The 26,900-nt window shown below is 46.3% G+C and overlaps 1 protein-coding gene across 4 annotated transcripts in view; it reads right to left on the reverse strand.

The window, feature by feature from the left end:
- Positions 1–20,878: 20,878 nt before the first annotated feature.
- Positions 20,879–26,900, reverse strand: part of HOPX (HOP homeobox) — a 31,921-nt gene continuing 25,899 nt past the window's right edge. For all 4 annotated transcript variants that reach the window (XM_047719387.1, XM_047719386.1, XM_047719388.1 and 1 more), the window contains one exon: positions 20,879–21,549. In XM_047719387.1, the coding sequence (XP_047575343.1) occupies positions 21,472–21,549 (78 nt within the window). In that variant the 3' untranslated portion in view covers positions 20,879–21,471. The remainder of the gene's footprint in view (positions 21,550–26,900) is intronic.

Genomic DNA, 26,900 nt, shown 5'->3' on the forward strand with positions numbered 1-26,900 from the left:
ATGTGAACGTGCTATTTGATGATGGTCTTAGATTACCTTGGTAGTTACTCAGCGGAACACAAACCCTGAAGGAATGAGATATAGGACAGGTATGTTGTAATGAAAAAGGATGAAAATTTGAAAAGGAAAAGGCCAGTCTCCCATGGATTAGAAATAAAGTATGAAAGGGGCTCAGAAACCAGGACAGAAGTTCAAAATTTTGTCCAGGATACAGAGACCCTATTTCTGGGGCAAAGGGATTGTATGAACCTATGGACTTCCGTCAGTGCGAGTTGTCAAATGACAGCTTTTTCATTCTCCGCTCCACTCAGTAGGGGTAGGTGGCTCCCCAGGCTGGGTGCGCTGGAGTCCCAGGGCTCTGGGTGGGTGTCTCACCACTGGCAGGTGCCATGCTGACTAGGAAGGGAGAACGAACTCTTTGCTCCAGCCGCCCAGTCTGCTACCAGTCCTGGGACAGCGGGGCTGGAGGCGCTCTCCATAGCCACGGCCACCTGCAACCTTGTCAAGGCCATTAACTCTCATTCTAAACCTTTCTAGTCCTCTAGTCTTTCCTCTCCAACAACAGGTCCATCCTGCCCCTGCTGGATCATACCAAGTGACTTGGGTGCCCAGCCTTCTGTCGCGTGTGGAAGATGGAGAACCGGCTGCTTGGAGCGATCACCTTCCCCTCTCGAGTTCCCATTTAAGTGGCTCTGGGGTGATCCCTGATCCCCAAATGAGCTGAAAAGTGGCTAAGAGGGCCCTGCTGGGACATCTCACAATGGGCTGAGCATATACATTTCTGGCTTTGCCCCTCTTAAAAGCAAGGAAGGCAGAGACCCTTACCGAAACCCTGTCTGAGCTTCTGCCTGATCCTGAGCTGAGTTCAGTTCTGAAGTTGCTCGCGGCCTCAGGGAGCAGCTGTACTACATGGGGCCGGAGCCGACAGCCCCTGGGACTCAGCTGCGGTGCCGGGGCTGGATGCTGAGCGATCTATCTAGTGAGAGTAGGTCCAGGAGCGTTCATTCCTACACCCCAGTTTCTGGCCCCAGACCTGTCACCCCAGAGTCACTCAGTAGGTGTATATCATCATGAAATGAAACTGCATTTAACCCACATTTATGGGATCTGGGTCTACTTTACCAAGCTTTTTAACATCCCCCCAATTCTCTGGCTCCATATACAAGAGAAATTAACTTTATTAATTGACTCAGAAGATTCATATTCTTCTGCTCCCCCCAAGCAGTAAAGAGTACATTGTGCAAAGGAGTAGAAAATGAAGGGAGAGGGCCCTTCTTATTGCCAGACCAGACACTCATGTGCTTTTATGGAATAAGTATTTTGCACCAGGACTGGACAATAGTGGATTCCTGACTAGGACAGAACGCCAAAGCTTTCCTCTTCCCTCCAGCCAGCAGCTCTGCTCCTCGGAGCCAAACAACCCTCTGTCTGGGATTTGTGTTAAACATGACCCTGCCGTGGCTTTTCCCCCAGACAGTGTAAGGCAAGTTCTTTTATTATTATCCTTGTGTAGACTCAGCTAAATCCATACACAGGAGCCCTTATGTTGCTGCTGCTCTTTTGGAACTTTCTGGGCTTTGAAGATGGCCTGTGACCTATTTTTGAATTACAGAATCTCGAGTTCTTGGTCAAGTTTTCACTCATGAGCCCCCAAAGCTCCCAATTATGGTGCAAATGGATTGAGTTAGTTGAAACAGAAGTGAATTATATAAACCTGTAGGAGATTCCAAATGGTTACTATTTGACCTTACAGTCTATGTGTGGTATCCCCATTTAATTTTTATTTTTTATTTTTTCAAGATTTTATTTATTGGGCGCCTGGGTGGCTCAGTGGGTTGGGCCGCTGCCTTCGGCTCAGGTCATGATCTCAGGGTCCTGGGATCGAGTCCCACATCGGGCTCTCTGCTCAGCAGGGAGCCTGCTTCCCCCTCTCTCTCTGCCTGCCTCTCTGTCTACTTGTGATCTCTGTCTGTCAAATAAATAAATAAAATCTTAAAAAAAAAAAAAAGATTTTATTTATTTATTCATTTGAGAGAGAGAGAGTGCATTCGGTGGGAGGAGCAGAGGGAGAAGGACTAGTAGACACCATGCTAAGCGCAGAGCGCAATGTCGGGGGAGGGGACGGGGGGGGGGGGCTTGATCCCACAAACCTGAGAGCATGACCTGAGCCAAAATCAAAAGTTGGATGCTCAACCCACTGAGCCACCCAGGTGCCCCTATAATCCTATTTTCCGAATCCCAAACAGGACACATTCAGAGCATGAGAAGGACTTGAAATCAAGACTGCCCTGGGAGCAAGAGATATAGTCACTTGATGTATGTTGCATATTATTTAGGTAACTAAGTCATTTCCCTAACCTTGCCTTGCTTAGGTAGTATTATTTCTTGTATTCTGTAACCTCACACCAGTCTGAAGGTAGTGAAACAGCTGTGGGGGAGGGGAAGCAAGGAAGAGAAAATGGTTCAGGTGATCTGAAAGAGTGTTTCAGAGATATTGGTGTTATTGAGCTGCAACTAGTTACGTATCATTTATTATATTTCTATTATGCATATCATATATTAAATTACCATATATACTTATCTGGTTGGAAATCCCTTTAGTAAATGAAATGCTTGTGCAGTGAGGGCTCAGTGACTGCTCGTGCTAACCAGCTGAATTCCATTCACTTGACCTTAACGGGCAAGAGGGCTTAGCTGCTGGGGTTTAGTTCAGCTTAGTAATTTCCCTCATTTCGTCTTTGCAAAAAAGTCATTGTTTGCGGTACCTATTGCTGTGTAACAAACTACCCCGAAGGTCAGTGGCTTAACATGAGTACTTAGCAGCTCAGTTTCTGTGCATCTGGAATCTGGGAGCAGCTGAGGTGACTTAGCTCCCCCTCCCAGAGGCTCCTCTCAGTTCTTTGGCGTGTGGGCCTCTCCAGAAGGCAGCTCACGACACAGCAGCAGCCTCCCTCAGAGTGAATAAGAGTGTGAAAAAGAGAGCAAGACAGAAGTCATGGTCTTTTTGTCACCTAATCTTGGAAGTGACATGCCATCGCTTTTGCCATAGGGTCCTGCCCATGGTCAAGGGAAGGGGATTCCTTAATGGAATGAGTATCATGTGACAGGGGTCACTGGAGCCATCTTAGGTGCAGCCTACCGCAGCTAGAGAGAAAGAAAGTGACCATTTTACTTGTAATCAAAGTAGTATGACCTAAATATGACACAAAATACACAAGCCATCAAAGAAAAGTTAGGTGAATTGGACTTCATCAAAATGAAGAATTTTATGCATCAAGAAAGTGAAAAGACGGGGCGCCTGGGTGGCTCAGTGGGTTAAGCCGCTGCCTTCGGCTCAGGTCATGATCTCAGGGTCCTGGGATCGAGCCCCACATCGAGCTCTCTGCTCCGCAGGGAGCCTGCTTCCCCCCACCCCTTCTCTCTGGCTGCCTCTCTGCCTACTTGTGATCTTTCTCTCTGTCAAATGAATGAATAAAATCTTAAAAAAAAAAAAAGAAAGTGAAAAGACAACCCACAGAATGGGAGAAAAAACCCACAAACCATACATGTGTTAGGGTGTCATATCCACAATATATAGACTTCTTACAATTCAACAATAGAAAGAAAAATAATCCCATGTAAAAATATGCAAAAGAAGGATATCTGGGTGGATCAGTGGGTTAAGCGGCTGCCTTTGGCTCAGGTCATGATCTCGGGGTCCTAGGATCAAGTCCTGCATGGGGCTCCCTGCTCAGTGGGGAGTTTGCTTCTCCCTCTCTGCCCCTTTCCCATGCTTGTGCGCTCTCTCTCTCTCTCTCCTTGTGCTCTCTCGCACTCCCAATTTTATTTAAAAAATATGCAAAAGATTTAAAAAGACATTTCTCAAAAGAGGGTATACACATGGTCAATAAGTACATGAAAAGATGCTCAACATCATTAATCATTAGGAAAATGCAAATCAAAACCACAGTGAATATCACGGCATTCACGTTATGTTTATTTAAAAAAATGGAAAAAACACGTTTTAGCAAGGATATGGAAAAATTGGAATTCTCATTCACTGCTGGTGTAAAACATTGTAGCCACAATGGTGGTTCCTCAAAAACGTTTGATGCAGCATTCCTACATGATCCAGCAATGCCATTCCCAGGTATAGCCCCAAGAAAAAAGAAACTGCACATTTGCAGAAAAAACTTGTCTGTGAATGTTCATAGCCACATTATGAGAGCCAAAAAGTAGAAATAATGAAAATGCCCATTAAACAGAATGGAAAATCAAAATGTGTTCCATCCACACAATGGAATATTATTCAGCCATAAAAAGGCACAAAGTAGGGGCACGTGGGTGGCTCAGTGGGTTAAGCCTCTGCCTTCGGCTCAGGTCATGATCTCAGGGTCCTGGGATTGAGCCCCACATCGGGCTCTCTGCTCAGCAGGGAGCCTGCTTCCCCCCCTCTCTCTGCCTGCCTCTCTGCCTACTCATGACCTCTCTCTCTCTCTGCCAAATAAATAAATAAAATTTCTCTCTAAAAAAAAAAAAGGCATGAAGTAGTGGTATGGGCTACAACATGGGTGAACTCTGGAAACATTATGATGCGTGAAAAAAGCCTGGGACAAAAGGCCACCTAGTATATGATTCCATTTAGTTGAAATCTCTAGGACAGGTAAATTCAGAAAGACAGAAAATGGATTATTCACCAGGGGCAAACACGGAAGGAAGGGGAAAAAGGCATTGACTGCTCATTGGTACGAAGGTTCCTTTGGGGGTGATGGAAATGTTCTGAAATTATACAGCGGTGCTGGTTGCCCAATTCTGAATATACAAAAAACCACTGAACTCTAGGCCTTAAAAGCAGTGAATTTTATATGTGAAAAAATCTTTTTCTAGATTACTACGACCCACAGCAACAAATGTTATTCACTGTTTGGTAGCCCACTAGCTACCCTGCTGGGCCTAGGGTCTCAAAACTAGATCTTTGGTTTTCATCTCAGCTGCCCATTAAAATCATTCGGGAGGCCTACAACACCCTGATGCTCAGGGGACACTCAGACCCGCTGGGTCAGAATCTCCACGGTGGGGTCCAGACCCCAGGGGTTTTCAAAACTCCACGCAGATTTCCCATGTGTAACCAAGGTTGAGAGAGTCATGACTCCTTAGCAAGTCAGGTTCACTCAAGAAGTGACCACTTGGGGCGCCTGAGGGGATCAGTATGTTAAGCCTCTTCCTTCGGCTCAGGTCATGATCTCAGGGTCCTGGGATCGAGCCCCGCATCGGGCTCTCTGCTCAGTGGGGAGTCTGCTTCCCCCCTCTCTCTCTCTGCCTGCCTCTCTGCCTACTTGTGATCTCTCTCTCTGTCAAATAAATAAAATAAAAATCTTAAAAAAAAAAAAAAAAGAAGTGACCACTCTCCTGCTCAATCTCCTTTCCAGTAACTGCAGTAACTGTAACGGGCAAGGAAAGCTGCGTGGCACTCAAGGACAAGCCTCTCTTCCAAGTCAATACGGCCCCTTAACCTCCCCTCTAATTCCCTGCTATTTTCCTTTCTGGGGGCGTCTCGGAATGTTTGGTACTTCCGAGAGGGCCTATTTTATGCTTTCCCATTCTTCTCTCACCGTGGGTTGGGTTGCTGGGATTCAACTGCGGACAGAGAGCATCATTTGTTCCCGTGCGGAACCGAAGTTGGACTCTGTCCAAATGGGTTGGCACTTCTGCCCTGAAAAATCTGGATGTTATAGTTTGTGAAGTTCTGAACAAAAAAATAAGATGCAAGGAGCTGGGAATGTGAAGACCTTTACACCGGGCTGCTGACCCCTCTTTTTATTTTTTAATCGAGCTCTAAGTCTCGGCTTTATTGAACCGTCTTTAATCTCGGGCTTCCAGAGCCCCAGCCTCTGGGGTCCTGAATCCTCCGCTGCCCAGCAGATCACCAGCTTGCTTTGGTGCCACGTGCACTGTTTGGCTAAACTATCTGGGCTCGGGTCTCAAATCACAGGGGCCCTAATGAAATCCACCAACCGAGCGAAGTATTAACATTTTTTTTCATTCGTCCCCAGAAGCTGGAGGCAATTTGTGAAAAAGAAATTGGTGAAGAACTTAAAAAAATAGAAAATTAAAAAGAACTAGAAAAAAAAAAGAAAAGGATCAGCAACAGCTACTTTTTAGGCTTTGAAGGCCAAGCCTGTGCAGTTCTGGCTGGTAACCCTCTCTTGAGGTGGGTGACGGCAGTAAACACATGGGATCAGCCTTGGCGCCGCTCAGAGCAACAGCGATGGGAGGAAACTCTAGAAGGGAGACTAGGCAGAGACGGACGACTTCAGGAAACTTCTGGTAAATAAGAACACAAGAAATCGCGGAGGCCTGTGGAATGCAGGAAGGGTAGGGAAGTAGGAAGTGTAGACATGTGGATCTGCTTCTTGAGAGCCGTGGAAACCAACTAACTTTCTTGAATTAAGCACATGTCTCAATCTAGCTGAGTGATTTTTTACACATATATAAATCTGTGAAACCACAGGCCAAATCAATATGGAGAATGTTTCCTTCTTCCCAGAAAATCCTCTTACAACTCTTCCCGGTCATAGCCCCCTCCTCTCACCCAGAAGTAGCCCTGTCCTTATTTCTATCACTATGGATTAGTTTGACCTGTTCTTGAACTTCATATGAATGGAATTACACAGCGTGGGTTGGTTTGTGTATGTCTTCTTTTGCAGAGGATAAGGTCTTGGGGGTCTACGCATGTTATGTGTATCTATAGTTTGTTCTTCTGATATTGCTGTGTAGTTTTTCGTAATATAAATGCTTATCCACTGTCCTGCCAGAAGGGTTTTTTTCCAGAGTGGTTGTATCATTTTTCACTCACCAACAGTGAGAATTCCCATGGTCAGTTTTGTTTTTTTTTTTAAGATTTTATTTTATTTATTTATTTGACAGAACTCACAAGTAGGCAGAGAGGCAGGCAGAGAGAGAGAGAGAGAGAAGCAGGCTCCCTGCTGAGCAGAGAGCCCGATGTGGGGGGCTCGATTCCAGGACCCTGGGATCATGACCTGAGACAAAAGCAGAGGCTTTAGCCCACTGAGCCACCCAGGCGCCCCCCCATGGTCAGTTTTGAGATTAAAGAGCAGTCAGCAAACTCCTGAGCCAAACTCCTGGCAGCATGAAATTTGCAAGGATCTGGAAGATAGGGAACCAGCAACACTGCAGCCGAGGGATGAAAGAAAAGGAATAAAAACAGAGGCCAGAAAGGGCACCTGTAACTGTCCCGCCCCATCCAGTGCCCGCAGGAAGGAAACCCTCCGTTATTTGGGGGTCTTTTTCCTAGAGTGGACATTAGCTAAAGGGATTTGATGGAATGGGAGATGCTAAATTTTTTTTTCAATTAACATATTGGAAAACAATAATACAAAAAAGAAAAAGCAGGGTAGGTAGTAGCAATGTTTCTCATACTTCACTGAGCAGGAGAGCTGGTTAAAAACACAGAATTTATGCTTTAAAAAAAAAGATTTTATTTAATTGACACAGAGAGACAGCAAGAGAGGGAACACTAGCAGGGGGTTGGGAGCGGGAGAAGCAGGCTTCCCGCTGAGCAGGGAGCCCAACGCCCTGGGCTCTTCCCAGGAGCCCAGGATCATAACCTGAGCGGAGCTGAAGGCAGCTGCCTAAGGACGGAGCCACTCAGACACCCCACAAAATTTACACTTTTATTTTTTTTAAGATTTTATTTATTTGACAGAGAGAGCACAAGTGGGCAGAGCAGCAGGCAGAGGGAAAGGGAGAATCAGGCTTCCTGCTGAGCAGGGAGCCCAGGACCTGGGATCATGGCCTGAGCCGAAGGCAGCTGCTTAATGGACTGAGCCACCCAAGCGCCCCAGAATTCACACTTCTAAAGAGACACTCCAGGTGATACCATTGGTGTTTCAAAAACTACTGAGAGGGAAATCTGGGTGGACCAGTCAGTTAAGCCCCCATGGGCTCCTTGCTGGCGGGGGGTGGGGTGGGGGGGCTGCTGCTGCTTCCGCCTGCCGCTCCCCTTGCTTGGGCTCTCAGACAAAAATAAATAAAATCTTAAAAAAACAAACAAACCCTACTCCCACTGTTTAGAGGTTCAGGAATGTTTGCACGTAATGTGTGCTGGGGATAACAGCACGAATATGCCCATCTAACTTGACTTTATATTAGGGCACCTTGTTGACACTGTCCTTTTGATCAGAAAACGTTTTGAGTGTCCCTTTAAACACATAAAAATCAGGGAAAAGCTTCCAGCATTCACTTTTTCCCTGGGGCTGGGGATGGAAAGGTTCTATCTGGTAATGAAGCTTTTTCTCTCCCTTTCTTGTTGCAAGGAGGACAATTACCTCAGGTAACCCCATTCCCCTTTTAAAGGGATTTACTTTTAGTTTCAATGTTGAGCTGTGAGGAGCTACAAAAAGTTACCAAGACATTACAAAGTTAAGCCAATTTTGGCACATAGTAGCGACTTGATTACATTTATTTCATAAAAAATACACTGGGTGCCAGTTACGTGACCGGCACTACTCTAGGATAAGGAATACCCGTGGAAAGTGCATATAAAATCCATGAAAAAAAGTGGGAGACAAACGCCCCTTGGCCCGTGCTAGCTGAGACCCTAGCAAAGCTTTCTTCCTCCTGCCCCCTCAGGCCGAACTTGACCTTCGGCTCCCCAGGCCACTAGAGGCCCCTTGGGCCAACGGCCCCTCTTCAACCACCTGACTCTCTGCTCCCCCACCCCTTCCCGCAGACCCCAGCCTGCTTCACCCATCTCTGGAGCCAAACAAGCAAACAAAATACAAGACGGAAGAGACTTCTGGTTTCAAGAGATTTTCATTCTAGTGGGAAATTGTATTAGTCAGGGGCGTGGGGGGGGGGGCGGGTAACCTGTAACAAAAGTGCACGCCCACGCCCGCACGCGCACACACACTCGGGCACCTGTTTTCGGTAGCTTAGCACAGTGAAAACTCATAGAGCTCAGCATCTCATAGCTCAGTTCAGGTTGGTAAGAGGAGAGGAATTCTGTTCCAGGCCGCCCTTCAGGTCGGGCTCCTTCCACAATCCTCCGAGCCCGCAGAGCCCTCTGCGTTCAGCCCGCAGAGGGGAAGGAGAGAGCCCGGGGACCTCACGCGAGTTTTTACCGCCAAGCCTGCAAGGGGCGCGCCCCACCTTACCCACAACGCATCCACCAGACTGGGGCAGTGGCCGCCCCCAGCTGCAAAGGAGGTTGGGAAATGTAGCTGGGTGGAAAAGGAAAGAAAAGGAAACCGAGTTTAGTGAACCCTTACAGCCGCTACTGCAGGGACGAAGAAGAAACAGGAAATACAATCCGGGGTGGTAAGTGCTGTTCTATGGGAAGTAGACAGTGCTTGGTAATATACAGGAAATACACCTAACCCAGCCTGCATTTGGGCAAAGAGAATATCCAGAAGGAAATGATGCCTAAGCTGGGGGGGGGGGGGGAGATTAATTTCTTTTTAGACTATGGTAACTGTCTGCTAATGAGATACCTCCCTGCATGAACGATTTGTTTAAACCCAAAAACATTTTTTTCCCCCAAAGTAACTATTAAAAAACAATAAGCCCTTTCCTGGGTTGCTCTCATTCTTGCTTTAATAAGAAATAGCCTAGGGGCACCTGGGTGGCTCAGTTGGTTGGGCGACTGCCTTCAGCTCAGGTCATGATCCTGGAGTCCTGGGATCGAGTCCCACATTAGGCTCCCGACTCCATGGGGAGTCTGCTTCTCCCTCTGACCTACCCTTTCATGCTCTCTCACTCTGTCTCTCTCTCAAGTAAATAAATAAAATTAAGTTAAAAAAAGAAGAAATAGCCTAATGTGGCCTTTGCTATTGACTGACTGCCCAAAAATCACTCATTCCATCTTCCTTGATAAGAAATGCCTGTTTTCCTGATCAATTAAGCAACAATGTGTGCTAAGAGCGTGGGTTCCAGGACATGGCCTGTAATTAGTCTAGGGCAACCATGGTAATCCAATTCACCTTTCATTCACTCAACCAATATTTAATGAGCTCCTGCCATGTGTTATTCTGTTCTAAGTGCTAGTTTCACCATTGTAGGCATGGGGTGGTTGGAGCATGGGGCCCAATTCTAGATAAAGAGGGGGAGGGGGAAGACTGCTGGGGGCTTCTGGGAAAAGGCTTTCCTCCCTGATAAGGTAGAATGAGAGTCATCTAAAGAGAAAACCAGGGTTATTCCTTCTTGCATTTTGGAGGATATTATGTGGGGTGTGATGCTTGGAACTGAAGGGGTGTCTTGCAACCAGGAGGAGATGGGGAAGAGATCCCAGAGAGGATAACCTAGAGCTCTGGCCTAGTTAGGCGACTGAATTAGGCACACCTGGAATCACCTACATTTTTTATATGAGACAAAGAAAGTCTGATAAGCTACTCTCAGCTGGATATTTGGTCGCTTACAGCCAGAAGCATGTAAACAAATGCACGTGATTTTGTTGGCATTGTTTGTTTTGGGTTAGAATGGGGAAATAGTTTAATAAATGAATGAAGAATCTGATATTTTTCATTTTCTTCTCAGCTGTGCTGTTTGATCATGGAGGAATTTCTATTGTAGATATATTTCTGGATAAAAATCATCTTCCGTGGGGCGCCTGGATGGTTCAGTCGGTTAAGCATCTGACCTTTGATACCAGATCAGGTCATGATCTCAGGGTCTAGAGTGGAGCCCGATATTGGTCTCCATGCTGGGTAGGGAGCCTACTTGGGATTCTCTTTCTCCCTCTCCCTCTGTCCCTCCCCACCCCCACTTGTACTCTCTCTCTCAAAAAAAAAAAAAAAATTACCTTCCTTGTTGACCCCTTCTTTGGCCACTGCAGATACCCCATTGGAAGCAGATATGTTTGGAAGCAAAACCATATTTTCTTTTAGGTCCCTACTTTGTGCCCTTTGGAGAGCACCGCCAAATGAAAGGGTTTTTTGTTTCTGTTTTTTTGGGTTTGGTTTGGTTTGGTTTTTTAATGTAGAAGAGGCAGCTCCTCATTTGATGATGATGAACTTGATAGGCAGATTCCTTCCTCGCTTCCTCTTTCTTTCCTTTCTCTTTTTTTTTTTTTTTAAAGATTTAATTTATTTGTCAGAGAGAGAGAGCATGCACACAAGCAAGGGGGGGCGCTGCAGAGGCAGAGGGAGAAGCAGGCTCCCCGCTGAGCAGAGAGCTCCACGCGGAACTCAATCCCAGGATTCTGGGATCATGACCTAAGCCAAAGGCAGACGCTTAAGGGCTGAGCCACCCAGGCGCCCCTCTTTCTTTTCTTTCTTTTTTCTTTCTTTCCTACCCTCCCTCCTTCCTTTTTCCTCTCCCTCTCTCTTTTCATCTCTCCCTCCCTCCCTTCTCTCTTTCTCTTTCTTCTCTCACTTGGGCTGCAAACAGTGTTCTTTGTGGCCTGTGGGATTTTTGGAGGCTCCCTGAATCTTGTTCAAACAGAAACCTGGCAAATTCCATCCTAATTCAGAGCTTCCTGGCTGAACTCCATGGAACTCCAGCTAAGGAATTAAGCTGGTAAGCCAGTGATATTTGAAATGAATAATGGAGATATTTGGGGATAAGCTTTAATTTTGGAATAAGTATGCCAGAGAGCTTTTGCTAGAATGACCTGGCATCACAAATATTTGAGATACCACTTGGCTTCTCACCTGATGGTGATGATGCCAATAAAGGGCAGTATCTTTCCCAGACTCTGTGAGATCCGGGTGCTAATGCCTGTTCGCTTTGACAATTATGCTGTTGATCCAAAAGGTCGTCATCATCATTTTGAGGCTTTCATATCTGCCCATTTTTTATGTCATTGGTTGTTTTGATTTATAGCTGTGATTTGAGGGAGAAGCTCTGTTTTGGTCAGGGTACTGGCAGGAAATAGACGGCAGAGTGTACTGCAAATGATTCATGAAAGGGCTCTCCGAAGATGTGAGAGTATTACGGGAAACCCACAAGGGGGAGTGAGACATTAAGGTGAATACCAATGACTACTTCTAGGCTTGGAATGGGTCAAGGGAAGGGAGATGTTATTGGAAACTGAAGAGATCAATAGCTTTGGGAGGGCCTCCTGCCAGAAGCTATGGCCTTGCCTAGAAGAACATAGTGGCTGTCAAACCAGGACTCTGGATAGACAGACGGGGGAAAATACACTGACATTACCCTACTCTTATCCTCTTGGATCTTGGTGCTAGTGAACATCATTGGGTAACTCAACCGGCAGTCAGAGGGAAGGGAGCTTGGTTGAGGCAATCTATAAATGTCACCCTCCTTGGCCACAGAACAGGGTAGAAAAGGATAGAGAGTGGATCTGGAAGAGTAAATAGGATTATCCGTTTGTGTGCCTTCACTTTCTTTGTCGATAACTTTAAAAAACCAGTTAATAGATAGGCAGGTCCTAGATCCATTCTTTAAAGCTATGCGCTTTTATTGTTTAGGAAACAGGGGTGCCTGGGTGGCTCAGTGGGTTAAGCCTCTGCCTTCGGCTCAGCTCATGATCTCAGGGTCCTGGAATGGAGCCCCACATCGGGCTCTTTGCTCAGCAGGGAGCCTGCTTCCCTCCCACTCTCTCTGCCTGCCTCTCTGCCTACTTGTGATCTCTGTTAAATAAATAAATAAAATCTCTTAAAAAATTAAAAACAGAAAGGAAGCAGGCTAGGCTCTGTAATGAGATCCCCAAACACTATGACTTTCTCAAAATAAAAGGTTATTTCTCTATTGGGCTCCTTCCAGGAAAGGAGTCCAGGGCTGATGTGATGACTTGATGGTGTTCAGTGCTTTGGTAGATATTAGTTCTGTTGAGAAAACATCTCCAGTCTTCCTTCTCTGAAAATAATGGAGGATTGTACTTCTCTGCCCTGTTGGGGTTAGAGAGGGCCATGCAATTTGCTTTAGCCGGTGAAATGTGAGTGTGGAGTGTGCCACAGAAGCATTTAGTTGCCCATGTTTTCCCTTTCACTGATATTTGCAAGGAAGCGGTATTACTATGAAGGACAGCTATCCTGTAAAGATTCTCAGAGCTGTAGCAGATTTGTGGGAGAAATAGAGAAATAAAGCGTGCTTTTTAAAAATATATATATATTTTTATTAACATATAATGTATTATTAGCCCCAGGGGCACAGGTCTGTGAATCACCAGGTTTACACACTTCATAGCACTCACCATAGCACATACCCTCCCCAATGTCCATAACCCAACCACCTTCCCCTTACCCCCCTCCTCCCTGCAACCCTCAGTTTGTTTTGTGACATTAAGAGTCTCTTATGAGGGGCGCCTGGGTGGTTCAGTGGGTTAAAGCCTCTGCCTTCAGCTCAGGTCATGATCCCAGGGTCCTGGGATCGAGCCCCGCATCAGGCTCTCTGCTCAGCAGGGAGCCTGCTTCCTCCTCTCTCTCTGCCTGCTTCTCTGTGATTTCTGTCTGTCAAATAAATAAATAAAATCTTTAAAAAAAAGAAAAAAAGCATCTCTTATGGTTTGTCTCCCTCCTGACCCCATCTTGTTTCATTTATTCATAAAGCGTGCTTTTAAGCCACTGGTTGGAGGTCAGTTGTTCATGCAGCTAAGCCTGATATTTTTGAAGAATACAGAGACCCAGGCTCCTTCTGTTCTGTTGCCCTCCAATCCCTAAGGTACTGCTGTCATTTACATGAACGCGACAGCTCATTATCATAGTCCTATTCTAGTTCAGGGGAAGTGGGATGAGAAACAAGAGGGCACATTATTCTTTTTAGAGGCATGACCCACAAGTAGCACACGTCACTTCCTCAGCCACACCTAGTACTTTAGTTCTCTTTTGCGGCAAGACCAGTTATCCCAAAGCTTAGGAGATTCGAACAGCAAACATTTATAAGGGGCAGCTTAGCTGGGTAGGTTACATCTCAAGGGCTGCTGTTATCTGAAGGCTTGACAGGGGCTGGTGGATGCACTTCCAAGCTCACTCACATGGCTGGTGGCAGACCTCTGTCCTTACTGGCTGTTGTAGGGAGGCCTTGGTTGCTTGCCATGTGGGCGTCTCCCTAGGGCTGCTCGCCATGGCAGCTGGCTTCCCCCAGAGGGAAGACAATCCCAAAGAGACACACACAGACAGAGAAGCTGCAGTGTCTTTTAACCTCATTTCAGAACTGATCCATCATCATTTGTTTCTTTACTGGTCACACAGACCAATCCTGGTACAGTGTGGGGAGGGACTATGGGAAGGTGTGAACAGCAGGAGGTAGAGATCACTGGAGGCATCTTGGAGGCTAAAATACCTCACTGGAAGAGAAAGCTAGTCTTTAGCTGGGCAGCCATCCCCTCAGATAAAACTATAGGAAGAAGCAGAGAAGGGCTGAGGGGACACACAGAATTCTCTGCACCTGCCTCTAGCCACACAAATATACATGTGCACTCTCTTTCTCATACGTGAATATATATTCTATATCCTAAAAAGATTCTAGGTTTCTGAATTATAGTTCAAAGCTGTGGCCTAGAGGATTCTCATCCTTAGGGTCTCTATCCCCAGAAACTTGCCTTCTTCACTCCCAGACAATGCCAAATTCCCATATAAAATACTTTCCAAGAAAGGAATGGAGAGAGGGAGCTTCCATCTGAAGGAAAGAATAAGAAAATCCTTCTCGGGGCAGCTGAGTGGTTCATTCGGTTAAGTGACTGACTCTTGATCTCACCTCTGGTCATGATCTCGGGGTTGTGAGATTGAACCCCAGGTTGGGCTCTCTGCTCAGCAGGGAGTCTGCCTGGGATTCTCTCTCTCTGTCTATTGAAAAAAGAAGAAGAAAAAGAAAACCCTTCTGCATTGCTAATCTGGAACTCCAAAGATGAGTCATATGAACTATGAGTCAGTTTACCATCATATGTAAGGAGTTGGATGAGTTGCATAAATGAGATTCAAATCTAATGTTTCTTATGTTTGTCTAAGTTAAGGTGGTAAACTCTTACAGGAAGCCACATCGAAATCTATATTGACAGACTCATATCCCCAGTGTAACAGCACTTAAATACTTTTAAGCATACAAAATGACGGTGAAGGAGAAGGGAGAAGATCTCTAGAAGCTTCTACTTCTTCATGCCTGTAATTGTTTACGTAGAGCACAGCAGCATAACCCCGGGCTTCATCAAACCCCCAAATCTCATTCTTTCCTGCCAACAGAAGCAGTGGCTGATGTCCCAGATCTTTGCCTGACTTACATCCACTTCACCACCTCTCAGTACTTCCATCATGGGAAAAGAATGTGAAGGTTCAAATTATTTTTCTTATCAGCATTGTTATGGCTAGATACTTTGGCATTGATTTTGGGCAAGGATACATTTGAAAGCGTTTTAAAATGACCTTTTAGTGGACAGTGGACTCTGGGGAACAAAATTCTACATGGAGATGGAGAGGGTTAAGAGAGAAGAGCAAAATGCCACCCACAACATTTTGTCCGTTCAAAAAAGTATGTCCTTGATGTCCATAAATTACCTACTTGTCATCTTGTCCTTTAATGTGCAAAACTAATTTTTTTTCTTGAGTCTCCATCAATTGAGAAAAATCTGATACTCTGTCCAATTATTTTCAAGGTTTGTTGGCCTGTAAATTCCTGTTTTTTTTAATCTTTTTTTCAAAATTTGGCTTGGATTCACTGCTTCTCCTGTATTCTTTTTTTTGTTTGTTTTTGTTTTTTTATTCTTATTAGGTTTTTTTTAAGACTTTATTGATCTATTGATATATTTGAAAGAGAGAGACAGTGAGAGAGTGGAGGAATGGGAGAAGAGGGAGAAGCAGTCTTCCTGCTGAGCGGGGAGCCTAAGCTGGGGCTGGATCCCAGAACTCTGTGATCACGAGCCAAGCCAAAGGCAGACGCTTAACCACTGAGCCTCCTGGGTGCCCCTGTCCTGGATTCTTAATTACTCTAGTAGCTGATAGTCTTCCTTCCGTGCATTCGTCTCTTCTTTTCTTTACTCTGACATTAGTCAGGCTCCTTGTGCTGCCAATAACAGATACACAGCAAGAAAAGAATTCCTTCATTCACAGAGCCTGGAAGGCTGGGGTAGCCCAAGGGAAGAGTGGGAACTGGGGCCCCAGGACCTGACCTCTCTTCCTCTTCTTCCCTTTGAAACCCCATCTCTGCCTGGCTTCATTCTCTTCCACGGCAGAGTGCCCTTCTCTGTGGGGTTGGGTAGAAGGCTGCCCGCAACGCCAGCCCTCTTCCTCCTAACTCTCCATGCAAGCGCACAGTAGAGAATTACCCCTCCAGTTCCAACTGGGAAAACTCTGGTGTAGGACTTTGCCCACATGAGGTCAAGAGCCCTTACCTTGTTTCAGTCCCTGTGTGTGCAGGGAGATGGCACTGTGATTGGCCAGCTGGGGTCCTGGGTAGGGAGCGTGGGGGGGCTCTAACTGCTCTACCAGGACCACACAAAGAGGGAGGAGTTCTCCAAAGGAAAAAGGATGCTGTCACCCCATTACAAGAAACACACATTTCTTCAGTCCGCCGTGTGCCGGAAACGTGCCTCCAGCAGTTTCTTCCCCATCCCCTGAAGGATCACCAAGGCAAGGCTTTTGTGGACTAAAGCTTTCCTAAAAGTTGAAGATTTCTTCAATTGTGCCTACATAAGGAAGCCTCCGGAAAAGCCCCAAAGTACAGGATTCACAGAGCTTATGGGAGGTGCTGGGAAGTGTGTGGTGCCCACAATGGGCATGGAAGCCCAGCGTATCTTCCACAAACCAAATCCTCTACAATAGACTGGTCATCCAGTGAGTAAACTGTTTTCCTGAATTCTGGGAACTGTTCTAGCCACTTAATCACACCCAAGGAGGGGGTCCTGGGAACTTTTGATATAAAACCTCAAAAGCATGCCGCCCTTCAATATATTACACTGCTTACCTCTGGGTAGTGGGATCATGGGTAGTTTTTATGGATTTTGTTGGGTTTATTGTTTCTCTTTTTTGCTTGTCTCTATTTCTACAATTAATAAATGAAACTGGCTCAAGGCAAGTAAGGAGAAGCAGAGCCTGCTGTCCCCGTCCTCTTTAGGGAGAAACGTGAACCCCCTTGCAGAAGCCTCCCACCTCCTCACCCCCAGCCAGGCCTTCATCCTAAGCCTCTGCAGCAGGACCCCATCACATGACCACCACAGTCTCCAGTGAGGATGGAAAAAGGAGTATTTCAGTGTTTTCAGCCTCTACAATCTTGCTAGAGAAAGGTGGCTGCAGAGGAAGGGGCCGGGCGCAATGATCGGTCTAGGCAGCCAGTATGTCTGCAACAGCCGAACTGGGACACCGGGGAATGCAGAAGGATTGGACGATTGTTCTCGGTCTGGTGTGGGTGTTACCACTCTGGTGTGTGGCCCTGGGTGTCCAGAAGGGACTCCTGATCGTAAAACGTAGAGCTCTGGGTTTTCATTATGACTGCTCTCAGGCATCACACCGATCCTGGTCCCAATCTCGTTAGTACTTTGCAATGATAGTAATTATTATTCCTATTTACAAAGTGTTTTTTCCGAGGTAGGGTATTGCCAGCCTCCTATTACAGTTGAAAAAGTCAACTCAGGATGGTAAGTACGGGGAACAGATCCACCGGGGCAAGGAGGGCCCTGCAGCTGGCCGATAGGACTGCTACACCAGGAGAGCTGAAGACCCCCGGGTCCATGAGGGCCTGGCACGGGGATGCCCCGGCCACCAAGGCCTGAGATGAACTCCAAGGCCACTCATCCTGTGTGCTGCATCCTATGGTGACGAGCCCGTGCATGTCAGGTTGGGGGACACCCTTCGTGCCGAACACCAGATGCACCTAACGGAGGCTGATGGCGAGGCCCTGCTGGGGGAATGGGTGGGCTTCTGGGAGCCATTCTGGGAAACTGAAGACGGGGGTGGGGGGTGTTGTTGTGCGCTAGTGAACGACGTGGCAAAGACTCAGCCCAGGACATCATGAAGGAGTACTTCAAAGGCAAGAAATGAATAAATAAAAACTTGGCACTGGTTTAAACAAACTAGTTAGTTAATTAAAAGGACACAGAATCTCATTTTGTCCCAGCATGGGCCAGTCAAGGACTCTTGACTCTTGGGCCTGAGGAGCACAGGAAGCGATGCTTCTGTCACACACTGTACTTCTCAGTCCCAGGGCACGCTCTCTGCCCAACACGTCAGCTCTTCTCGTCCTGGATGGATTGTTCTCGAAACATGTCTCTGGTGTGCTAGGAAGACGTCTGATGTGGGTCTGAGACCTGGTTTACCATCTCTCTCAGGCCCTGACATGGGTACATCACTGTGCTCTGCATCTGCTTCGCCCACAGTTACTTTTCTCCGTTAGCAAGTGTCTATGAAAGTGCTTTGGAACGTAAAGAATGTTCTCTCTCTGTAGGTATTTCTTACGTGCACACATTCCTAACTTGTCTCCACCTTTCCCCCTTTTCTTTCTTTCTTTTCCTTCTTCTCTTTCCTCCCTCCCTCCCTCCCTCCCTCCTTCCCTCCTTCCCTTCCTCCCTTCTTTCCAGAAAGTGATGTCAGCATCCAGCACTGGGTGCTGGGAAATGCTCAGGATACCACTCATTAGGTTGCAGGGGAGCATGTGGGGGACCATTATTCTTCCAGACCCTGGGTCAGTGTGTGTTATTCCCAGAAGAAATGTTTTAAGGTATAGGGAGAGGAAATTTGCCAAGGATGTTTAATGGGTTCTTGTAAACATTTGTATTCTGAATAACTGTTAGTGTTTCTTATTCTGGACTCTTTATTTTAAAGATCTAAAAAAAGTTGTGCCTGCATTGTAGGTCGGAGTCAGAAGTGTAGACCAGTCATGGGGCGCCTAGGTGGCTCAGTCAGTTAAGCGTTGGACTCTTGATCCCAACTGAGGTCTTGATCTCAGCATCCTGAGTTCAAGCCCCACACTGGGCTCCATGCTGGGTGTGGATCCTACTTAAAAAAAAAAAAAAAAAGTATAGACCAGTGTCATTCCAGGGTGGGTTGGCAGACACTGCTAGTGGCCTTTCTAATATCCATCCTCCCCTTCTTTCTTTCTTTTTTTAATTTTATTGAGAGAGAGAGAGAGAGCCAGAGGCCAGAGAGAGAGCACAAGTGAGCACAGGGTGGGGGAGGGACAGAGGGAGAGGGAGAAGCAGACTCCCCACCGAGTGGGGAGCCCGACATGAGGCTCCATCCCAGGACGACAGGGTCATGACCTGAGCCAAATGTAGATGCCTAACCAACTGAGCTACCCAGGTGCCCCTCTCCCCTTCTTTCTTACTAACAGAACCCTGATTTTGCTTAAGGCAGCCATATGCCCAAATAAAAATGTTCACTTTCCTAGGCTCCCTTGCAGTTAGGAGTAACATGGGACTGAATTCTGGCCAATGATATGTAAGTGACAGTTGCCAGGTGGGGGCCTCCAGGAGACCCTTTTTAAAGATCAGAGACTTCACTGGCATTCTACAACCACACCCCCCCGCCTTTTTTTTTTTTTTTGCTTGAAATGCAGACTCAATGGCCAAGCATCCACCTTATAGCCATGAAAACAAAAGCTACAAGTTAAAGATAGCAAAGTAGGAGACAGAATGACCATAAGTCCTTGACAACATTAGAGAGGCACTTACTTGCTGATGTCTCAGGTAAAAATAGTCAACTAATCAATTAAATAAAGAAACAAAAAGCCAATTTGGTTAATCCATTATGGTCAAGTTATTGTCCCATGCAATGAAACACAATTTTTAAGAAAATATTTATTTATTTATTTATTTATTTATTTTTTATTTATTTGGGGGGAGATGGGAGGGGCAGAGAGAATCTTCAAGCAGACTCCCCGCTGAGTGCAGAGACTGGCTTGGGGCTCCATCTCCCCATCTGTGAGATCATGACCTGAGCCAAAGCCCGGAGTTGGCCACTTAACTGACTGAGCCACCCAGGCACCCCAATCAAACACACTTTGAACTAGTAAGGCCATTAAGACATTAAATGTGCTATGATAAAGGGTGCCTGGGTGGCTCAGTCAGTTAAGCCTCTGCCTTTGGCTCAGGTCATGATCCCCAGGGTCCTGGGATCGAGTCCTGCATCGGGCTCCCTGCTCAGCGCGAAGCCTGCTTCTCTCTCCTTCTGCCGCTCCTCCTGCTTGTGCACGTGTTCTCTCTCCCTCTCTCTGTCAAATAAATAAATAAAGTCTTTTTAAAAAATAATGTGCTATAGGGGCGCCTGGGTGGCTCAGTGGGTTAAAGCCTCTGTCTTTGGCTCAGGTCATGATCCCAGGGTCCTGGGATTGAGCCCCGCATCAGGCTCTCTGCTCAGCGGGGATCCTGCCTCCCTTCCTCTCTCTCTGCCTGCCTCTCCGCCTGCTTGTGATCTCTGTCTGTCAAACAAATAAAATCTTTAGACAAACTGTAAGAGACTCTTAATGTCACAAAACAAACTGAGGTGGCCGGGGAGAGGAGGGTAGGGAAAGGGTGGTGGGGTTATGGACATTGGAGAGGGTATGTGCTATGGTGAGTGCTGTGAAGTGTGCCAACCTGGCGATTCACAGACCTGTACCCCTGGGGCTAATAATAGATTATATGTTTACCAAAAAAATTTATTAAAAAAATAAAAATAAATAAAATCTTTAAAAAAAATGTGCTATAATAGAAAATGGGTGCAAACTTCCTGTAGGGTCTCTGAGACACCAGTGCTGCTCACACTTCCATGTGCCTATAAAACCCTTGGGGACCTTGTTAAAACCGCAGATGGTTTCAGTCGGTCTGGACTGGAGTCCGAGGTCTGCCTTTCTCAGAAGCTTGCAGCTAGTGCTGAGGATGCCGGTAGGGACCCCACTTTGAGTAGCAAGGACTTGAAAAATGACAGCTGTCTGCTCCTACTTTGGGACTATTCTGTTTTTCTTTGATACGTGGATTATTCAGCTAAAAATCTGCAGAGAATCCAGTACATTTTCAACCAAAAAGTTTTTATTTAGAATATTTCAGAGACAAAAAGCAGTTCACTTTGTTTAGTAAAATAAATTTAACAAATACATTTAAATAAGGTAAATCGAAGACTTCTGTGGATCTTTTCCCTGTTACTTGGTTTTCTGTCTCCCAGCCTGACTGGGTTTTTTCATAAACATAACATGAGGGAGGAAGCATTTCCTTCTGACTCTACTTCCCTAAGTTGTTTTCCTCATGTTACGTTTTCAGCAGAGGCCTTGCCTACTCTGAAATGGATGGTAAAAATAAATTGGTACTGGGAGGTGATGGTAAAAGGCAAACTTAGATGATTTTCACACCATCTGTTATCAAGAACCAAAAGGAAATGCAAGCCCCACCACTTCCCAGCCAAGCCACTGCTTTACACAGAAGCTACATGGAGTTGCCTAGGGTTACTTTCTTTTCTGGTTATGTACATTAAAAAAATACAATGTTGTGTTAAATAGCAGGACAGCTAACAATGGAACACACAGCACTACACTGAAAAACCAAAAAGCTGGGTTAAGCCGAGGAGAGAAACGGCGGATGGTCTTCATGGAGGGCAGCTGCCAGTGCCCACCCTCTCCTCAGTCTGTCACGGATCTGCACTCTGAGGGCAGGCCTTCCGATCGCCGCCACTGAGCCAGACGCTGCTTAAACCATTTCTGGAGGAGGGAAATGTACAAAATTACCTGTCACATACTGGCAAACTGGAACATCCCTTCCTTTTATAAAAGGTAGCCTCTGTGGCCCAACTGGAAAGGAATGTGTCCACAAGGATGGTTTTTCTCACTGTGACACTTACCTTTCCTGCCCCAGGACATTTGTTCATGCTATTTCCTATGCTTAGCGTGTTCTGTCTTCATTCTTTATCTGATGATCTCTCTCTCTCATTCTCAGGCCTCAGCTTAAAAAGAACTTTCTCAATGAAGTCTTCCCTAACCACTTTGTGAGAACCTAAAGCAGGTTCTCCATCCGTCTCCTTATTCTCTATTTTAATACTTTGCTACCTTCACAGAACTTTTACCATTTGTAATTACTATGTTTATTCACTTGCTTTTAGTCTACATTTCCTTCTAAAATATAAGATCCACTAAAGCAGAGACTGTTTTCACTTTATCATCACTGATCGCATCCTTTACCTCTAGCACAAGGGCTGCTTCCTCAAGTTCTCATAGACAACTGATCACCATAGAGATTCCTGTGGGAAGGCCCCGGACTGCAGAGTCCCCAGTGGTCACCTACCCAAGCAACTTGCCAGTTTGTCCCAGTGTGACATGAAATATCATCATTCCCAATGTTTGCCATGATGCATGAAAGGCTGGGAAACAGGAGAATAAAGCGTGAGGTCTGACTTCCCACAGGGCCCTCTGACTCATCGGCTCCCATGAGGATCAGTGTCTGCTGTTTCTGTTTCCTCACTAGTCCCTCCTCAACATTGTTTTTTTTAAAAACCCAGTTTCCTCCCAGCCAACCTGATCTACATCCCAGTCTGTTCGCCAGCCTGGGTCTCCCGGTCCCCTGTGCACAGAATCCCCCCACCCCTTAGCAGCACGGTATAAGGCAAGGACCCTGTCCAGAAGCATCGTATCTTGGGGCCTTTCCTAAATCCATGGTCTCTTTTGTGAGATGTGAATATTTGAGAGCTGCATGGCGCCAGTTTCACTAATGAGGTAGCTCTGTGGGGGTTTTGGGGCGACAAGGTCTGATTCAATAAGATTTCCCGTTACTACCGCTCAATACATGGAGACGTTTTTAAGACTGACTAATTAAAACTTGGAGGAGGAAAGTCTCATTTTCTGTCAGGATTCATTTAAGGCAAAATGAGCTGGTCTTATTCAGAAGAGCCACCCATATCTTTATACTAGTAATGAATATTAATGGACAGTTTCCAAAAATAACTTCGGTGAGGACCACATTTGTGAACTGGAAAATTGGCGTCCACATGCCTAACAAAGCGAACCCCGGTGCTGGGGGATGGAACGAGGTTCAAGAACAGCGTAACAATTTTCTCAAGATACATATTTTAAATCAGGTGTGTATGTAATAATTTGGCAAACGAGTTGCTGTCCGACAAAAACCATCAAACCCCTCGCTTGCTTCTTTTTCCCTCCAGAGGTGAGTCTTATCACATCTCCCTCATATCAATACGAACTTTCCACCTGGCTTTATTCTTCTCTTCCTTGTTTCAGTCATCCCCTGGGAAAGACATTCATCCCTCACTGGCTCATAAATGAAGGCCCTCATTACCTCACCCCATTGATGGAGATTTATTTACTCTGAGTGAACAGATGATAATTAGACACTGCGGTGGGGAGGGATGGAGGCAAAATAACATTGTTCCTGTCCTTTTCTCTAGTAACTAACATTTTGTTCATTTCAGGGGGAGACCTCTAGAGGTCTTTATTCCGCTGATAAAACCTCCAACAACTAAAACCACGGAGTTCTGGGAATAGTCCCAGGGCATTAAGAGAAGATAAAGATACTGGGAACCTCCCTAAGAACCAAGGCCAGCTACGCTGGGCTTGGATTTGTGATCATAGAAAACGCCAGGTCTTCCTGACCTCCCCAGGGACTGATAAAAGACTTTTCCCAGCCCCTTCTAACACTGACTTCAAAATAATAAAAGACACAGGGGTTGGGATTCTGTAAGGTTTATCTTTTAAATGGAAGAGGTATCTTATTACTGTCATGAGGAAAAAAAAAAAAAACAAAAACACCCATTCTAGGATCCAGCAAAGGCCACTTAAAAAGTTATTAACATTAGAGCTCCCTTCACCTCTCTCTTGGTTCCTGCAGGTGTCCCCCCAATAGCAGAGAGCACTGTCCTATAGTGGGACAGTTACGAAGAGGTCATCAATGTCATCATGTCAGAGAATGTCTCAAACTTCTAGTCTCTCCTCCCCCTGCCAAAGTACCAGCAATGTGAATCAGCTCTAGTTCATTATGTCAAAGGAGCATCTCATGCTTATTTGAATCGGAATATGGCTCTGATTCTGGCAGGGGTGAGGGATCAGGCATAAAAAATAAGAATTATTTTGGCTTTGGAGATCTCTCCCTGTGGAAAGGGGCAACAGAGATAAAGACTAGAAACAGGGACATGCTGATACCAGACACAGCTTATACGTAGGCCCCATGACCCTGGCCTTCACAGAGTTATTTAGAATCCCAGCAAAACCTGCTACAATGTAACAGAATTTTATTTATGCCTGGGGTGCCTGGGTGGCTCAGTGGGTTAAAGCCGCTGCCTTCGGCTCAGGTCATGATCCCAGGGTCCTGGGATCGAGCCCCACATCGGGCTCTCTGCTCAGCGGGGAGCCTGCTTCCCTTCCTTTCTCTCTGCCTGCCTCTCTGCCTACTTGTGATCTGTCTGTCAAATAAATAAATAAAATCTTAAAAAAAAAAAGAATTTTATTTATGCCTGAAAGTTCACCATTGGGCATTATATCTCCAGAAGACACTTTAAAAAAATATAAATGTAGGGGGCACCTGGGTGGCTCAGTGGGTTAAGCCTCTGCCTTCAGCTCAGGTCATGGTCCCGGGGTCCTGGGATCGAGCCCCGCATCGGGCTCTCTGCTCCACAGGGAGCCTGCCTCCACTTCTCTCTCTCTGCCTGCCTCTCTGCCTACTTGTGATCTCTGTTGTCAAATAAATAAAATATTTTTTAAAATATGTAAATGTTATTTGAGGGGGTGCCTGGGCGGCTCAGTTAGGTAAGAGTCCGACTCTTGATTTCAGTTCAGGTCATGATCTCAGGGTTGTGAGATCGAGCCCCACGTTGGGCTCCTCACTGGGCATGACAACTGCTTAAGATTCTCTCTCTCTCTCTCCCTCTCTCCTGCTGCCCCTCCCCCTCTCTAAAATAAATATATGTTGTTTGAGAAGATTAAAGAAGAAACCATTCTTACCAAGCCATGCACTTGGGGATGGAGCGAGCTGCAAAAGAGTTTGGGTGGAAAGGATGGGAAATTGGAAAATGGGACCCAAGCAGAGGATGGATACCCTGAGGAAGCCTTTTCCCCCAAACTTGCTAAATGTTGCCTCCTTCTGAGCTCTGGACTCTCTGATGCTCCCCTGCAGGTCCATACAGGAAGGCAGAGGGGCAAGGAGAGCTGTGGCAGCCCCAGAGAGGAAGAAGGTGTTGGCCCTGTGGCAGGAAAAGGAAGCCAGGGGCCCTGCTCTGAGGCTGACTCACTCCTACACCCACTCATTTCAGGGTTACATCTATCATTTGTTCACTTGAGGATGGTGGCGGGGGGGGGGGGCAATGGAGAGCGGCTGCCGTGTGGTGGGGGAGAGGGGGGCAGGTGAACCTGCTATCAGAAGTCTGACTTGGTAGACTTTAATCACAAAAAGAATTAGGCGCCCTTTCTTTCTTCCTGCCCCTCGCCTGATTTCATTTCAGTTCTTTCATAGAAGGTGATGGTCAAGAAAAGATTGAACATAGCCGGGATGTCCGTCATGTAATACATAGATTTTTTTCCCCATCTAATACATGGAAAATCCATGTAATCCACGGATTTTTTTTTCGGGAAGAATACAACAGAAATGGAATGTTCAGGGCGCCTGGGTGGCTCAGTGGGTTAAAGCCTCTGCCTTCAACTTGGGTCATGGTCCCGGGGTCCTGGGATCGAGGCCCGCATCGGGCTCTCTGCTTGGCAAGGAGCCTGCTTCCCTTCCTCTCTCTCTGCCTGTCTCTCTGCCTGCTTGTGATCTCTGCCTGTCAAATAAATAAATAAAATCTTAAAAAAAAAAAGAAAAGAAATGGAATGTTCGGTCCTCGCCTCCATCCCCTAGTCAGTCCCATTCTTTCTCTCTGTGAAGACAACAAGGGAGCTAGAGGAGTCTGGACTGTGGCCCAGACTGCCACGGTTCAAATCCCAGCTCTGTTACTTCCTAGTTGTGGCCTTGGGCCAGTTATCCAACCTTTCTGTGCCTTGGTTCTCTTATTTGTCCAGCTGGGCTAATGCTACCTACCGCAGAGCCCTGTTGTGACACACAGATGACTTACTACACGGAGGGCGCCTGGCACAGTACCTGGCAAGGATCAGCCATCACAGAGGGCGATGTAATTATCCTGCCTCACTGGTGACGGTGATTTACCGTGGGAGTAACAGGCTGAGAGCAGCTTAGACCCCTAGCTGGAACTGTGCCCACAATAAATCTACAGCCTTTTTAAAAGACACATTATTATTATCTCTCTGATCACTCCTCTTTCCTAAATATAGTGTGGGATTTTAAGTGAGAAAGCTTCAGCAAGCTGCCCCCTCCAGGGGTTCCAAGAAACATGAACTGCAGGACTTGGATTACATTAAATCACCCTCCATTAAGTTCTGGTTCTGGGTAGTCCGACAGCTGTTCCCTCTGTCCCCTTTGCTAAAAAGGGATATGCTTGACTTTCTATTTGACCTAGGGATGAGAGGATTTTCTGTGGGCAAATTCTCCAAAGTGCATCTGGCTTAATTAGTAAAAATCATTTTAGGCTTGGGATCCAGGGTCTTGGTTCTAGACTATCCTGGAGCACCCATTACAAGCTTTTTTTTTTTTTTTTAAGATTTTATTTATTTATTTGACAGACAGAGATCACAAGTGGGCAAAGAGGCAGGCAGAGAGAGAGGAAGGGAAGCAGGCTCCCCACCGAGCAGAGAGCCGGATGCGGGGCTCAATCCCAGGACCCTGGGATCATGACCTGGGTGGAAGGCGGAGGCTTTAACTCACTGAGCCACCCAGGTGCCCCCCATTACAAGCTTTAAAGGCTCAGCTGAGGAGCACCTGGATGGCTCAGTGGATTAAAGCCTCTGCCTTCAGTTCAGGTCATGATCCCAGGGTCCTAGGATAGAGCCCCGCATCGGGCTCTCTGCTCAGCAGGGAGCCTGCTTCCTCCTCTCTCTCTCTGCCTGCCTCTCTGCCTACTTGTGATCTCTGTCTGTCAAATAAATAAATAAAATCTTAAAAAAAAAATAAAGGCTCAGCTGAGTATGGTTCAAGGTGAGGAGAGGTCAAAATGCCTGATGCT

Source organism: Lutra lutra, chromosome 2, assembly GCF_902655055.1.
Source record: "Lutra lutra chromosome 2, mLutLut1.2, whole genome shotgun sequence".
NCBI lineage: Eukaryota > Metazoa > Chordata > Mammalia > Carnivora > Mustelidae > Lutra > Lutra lutra.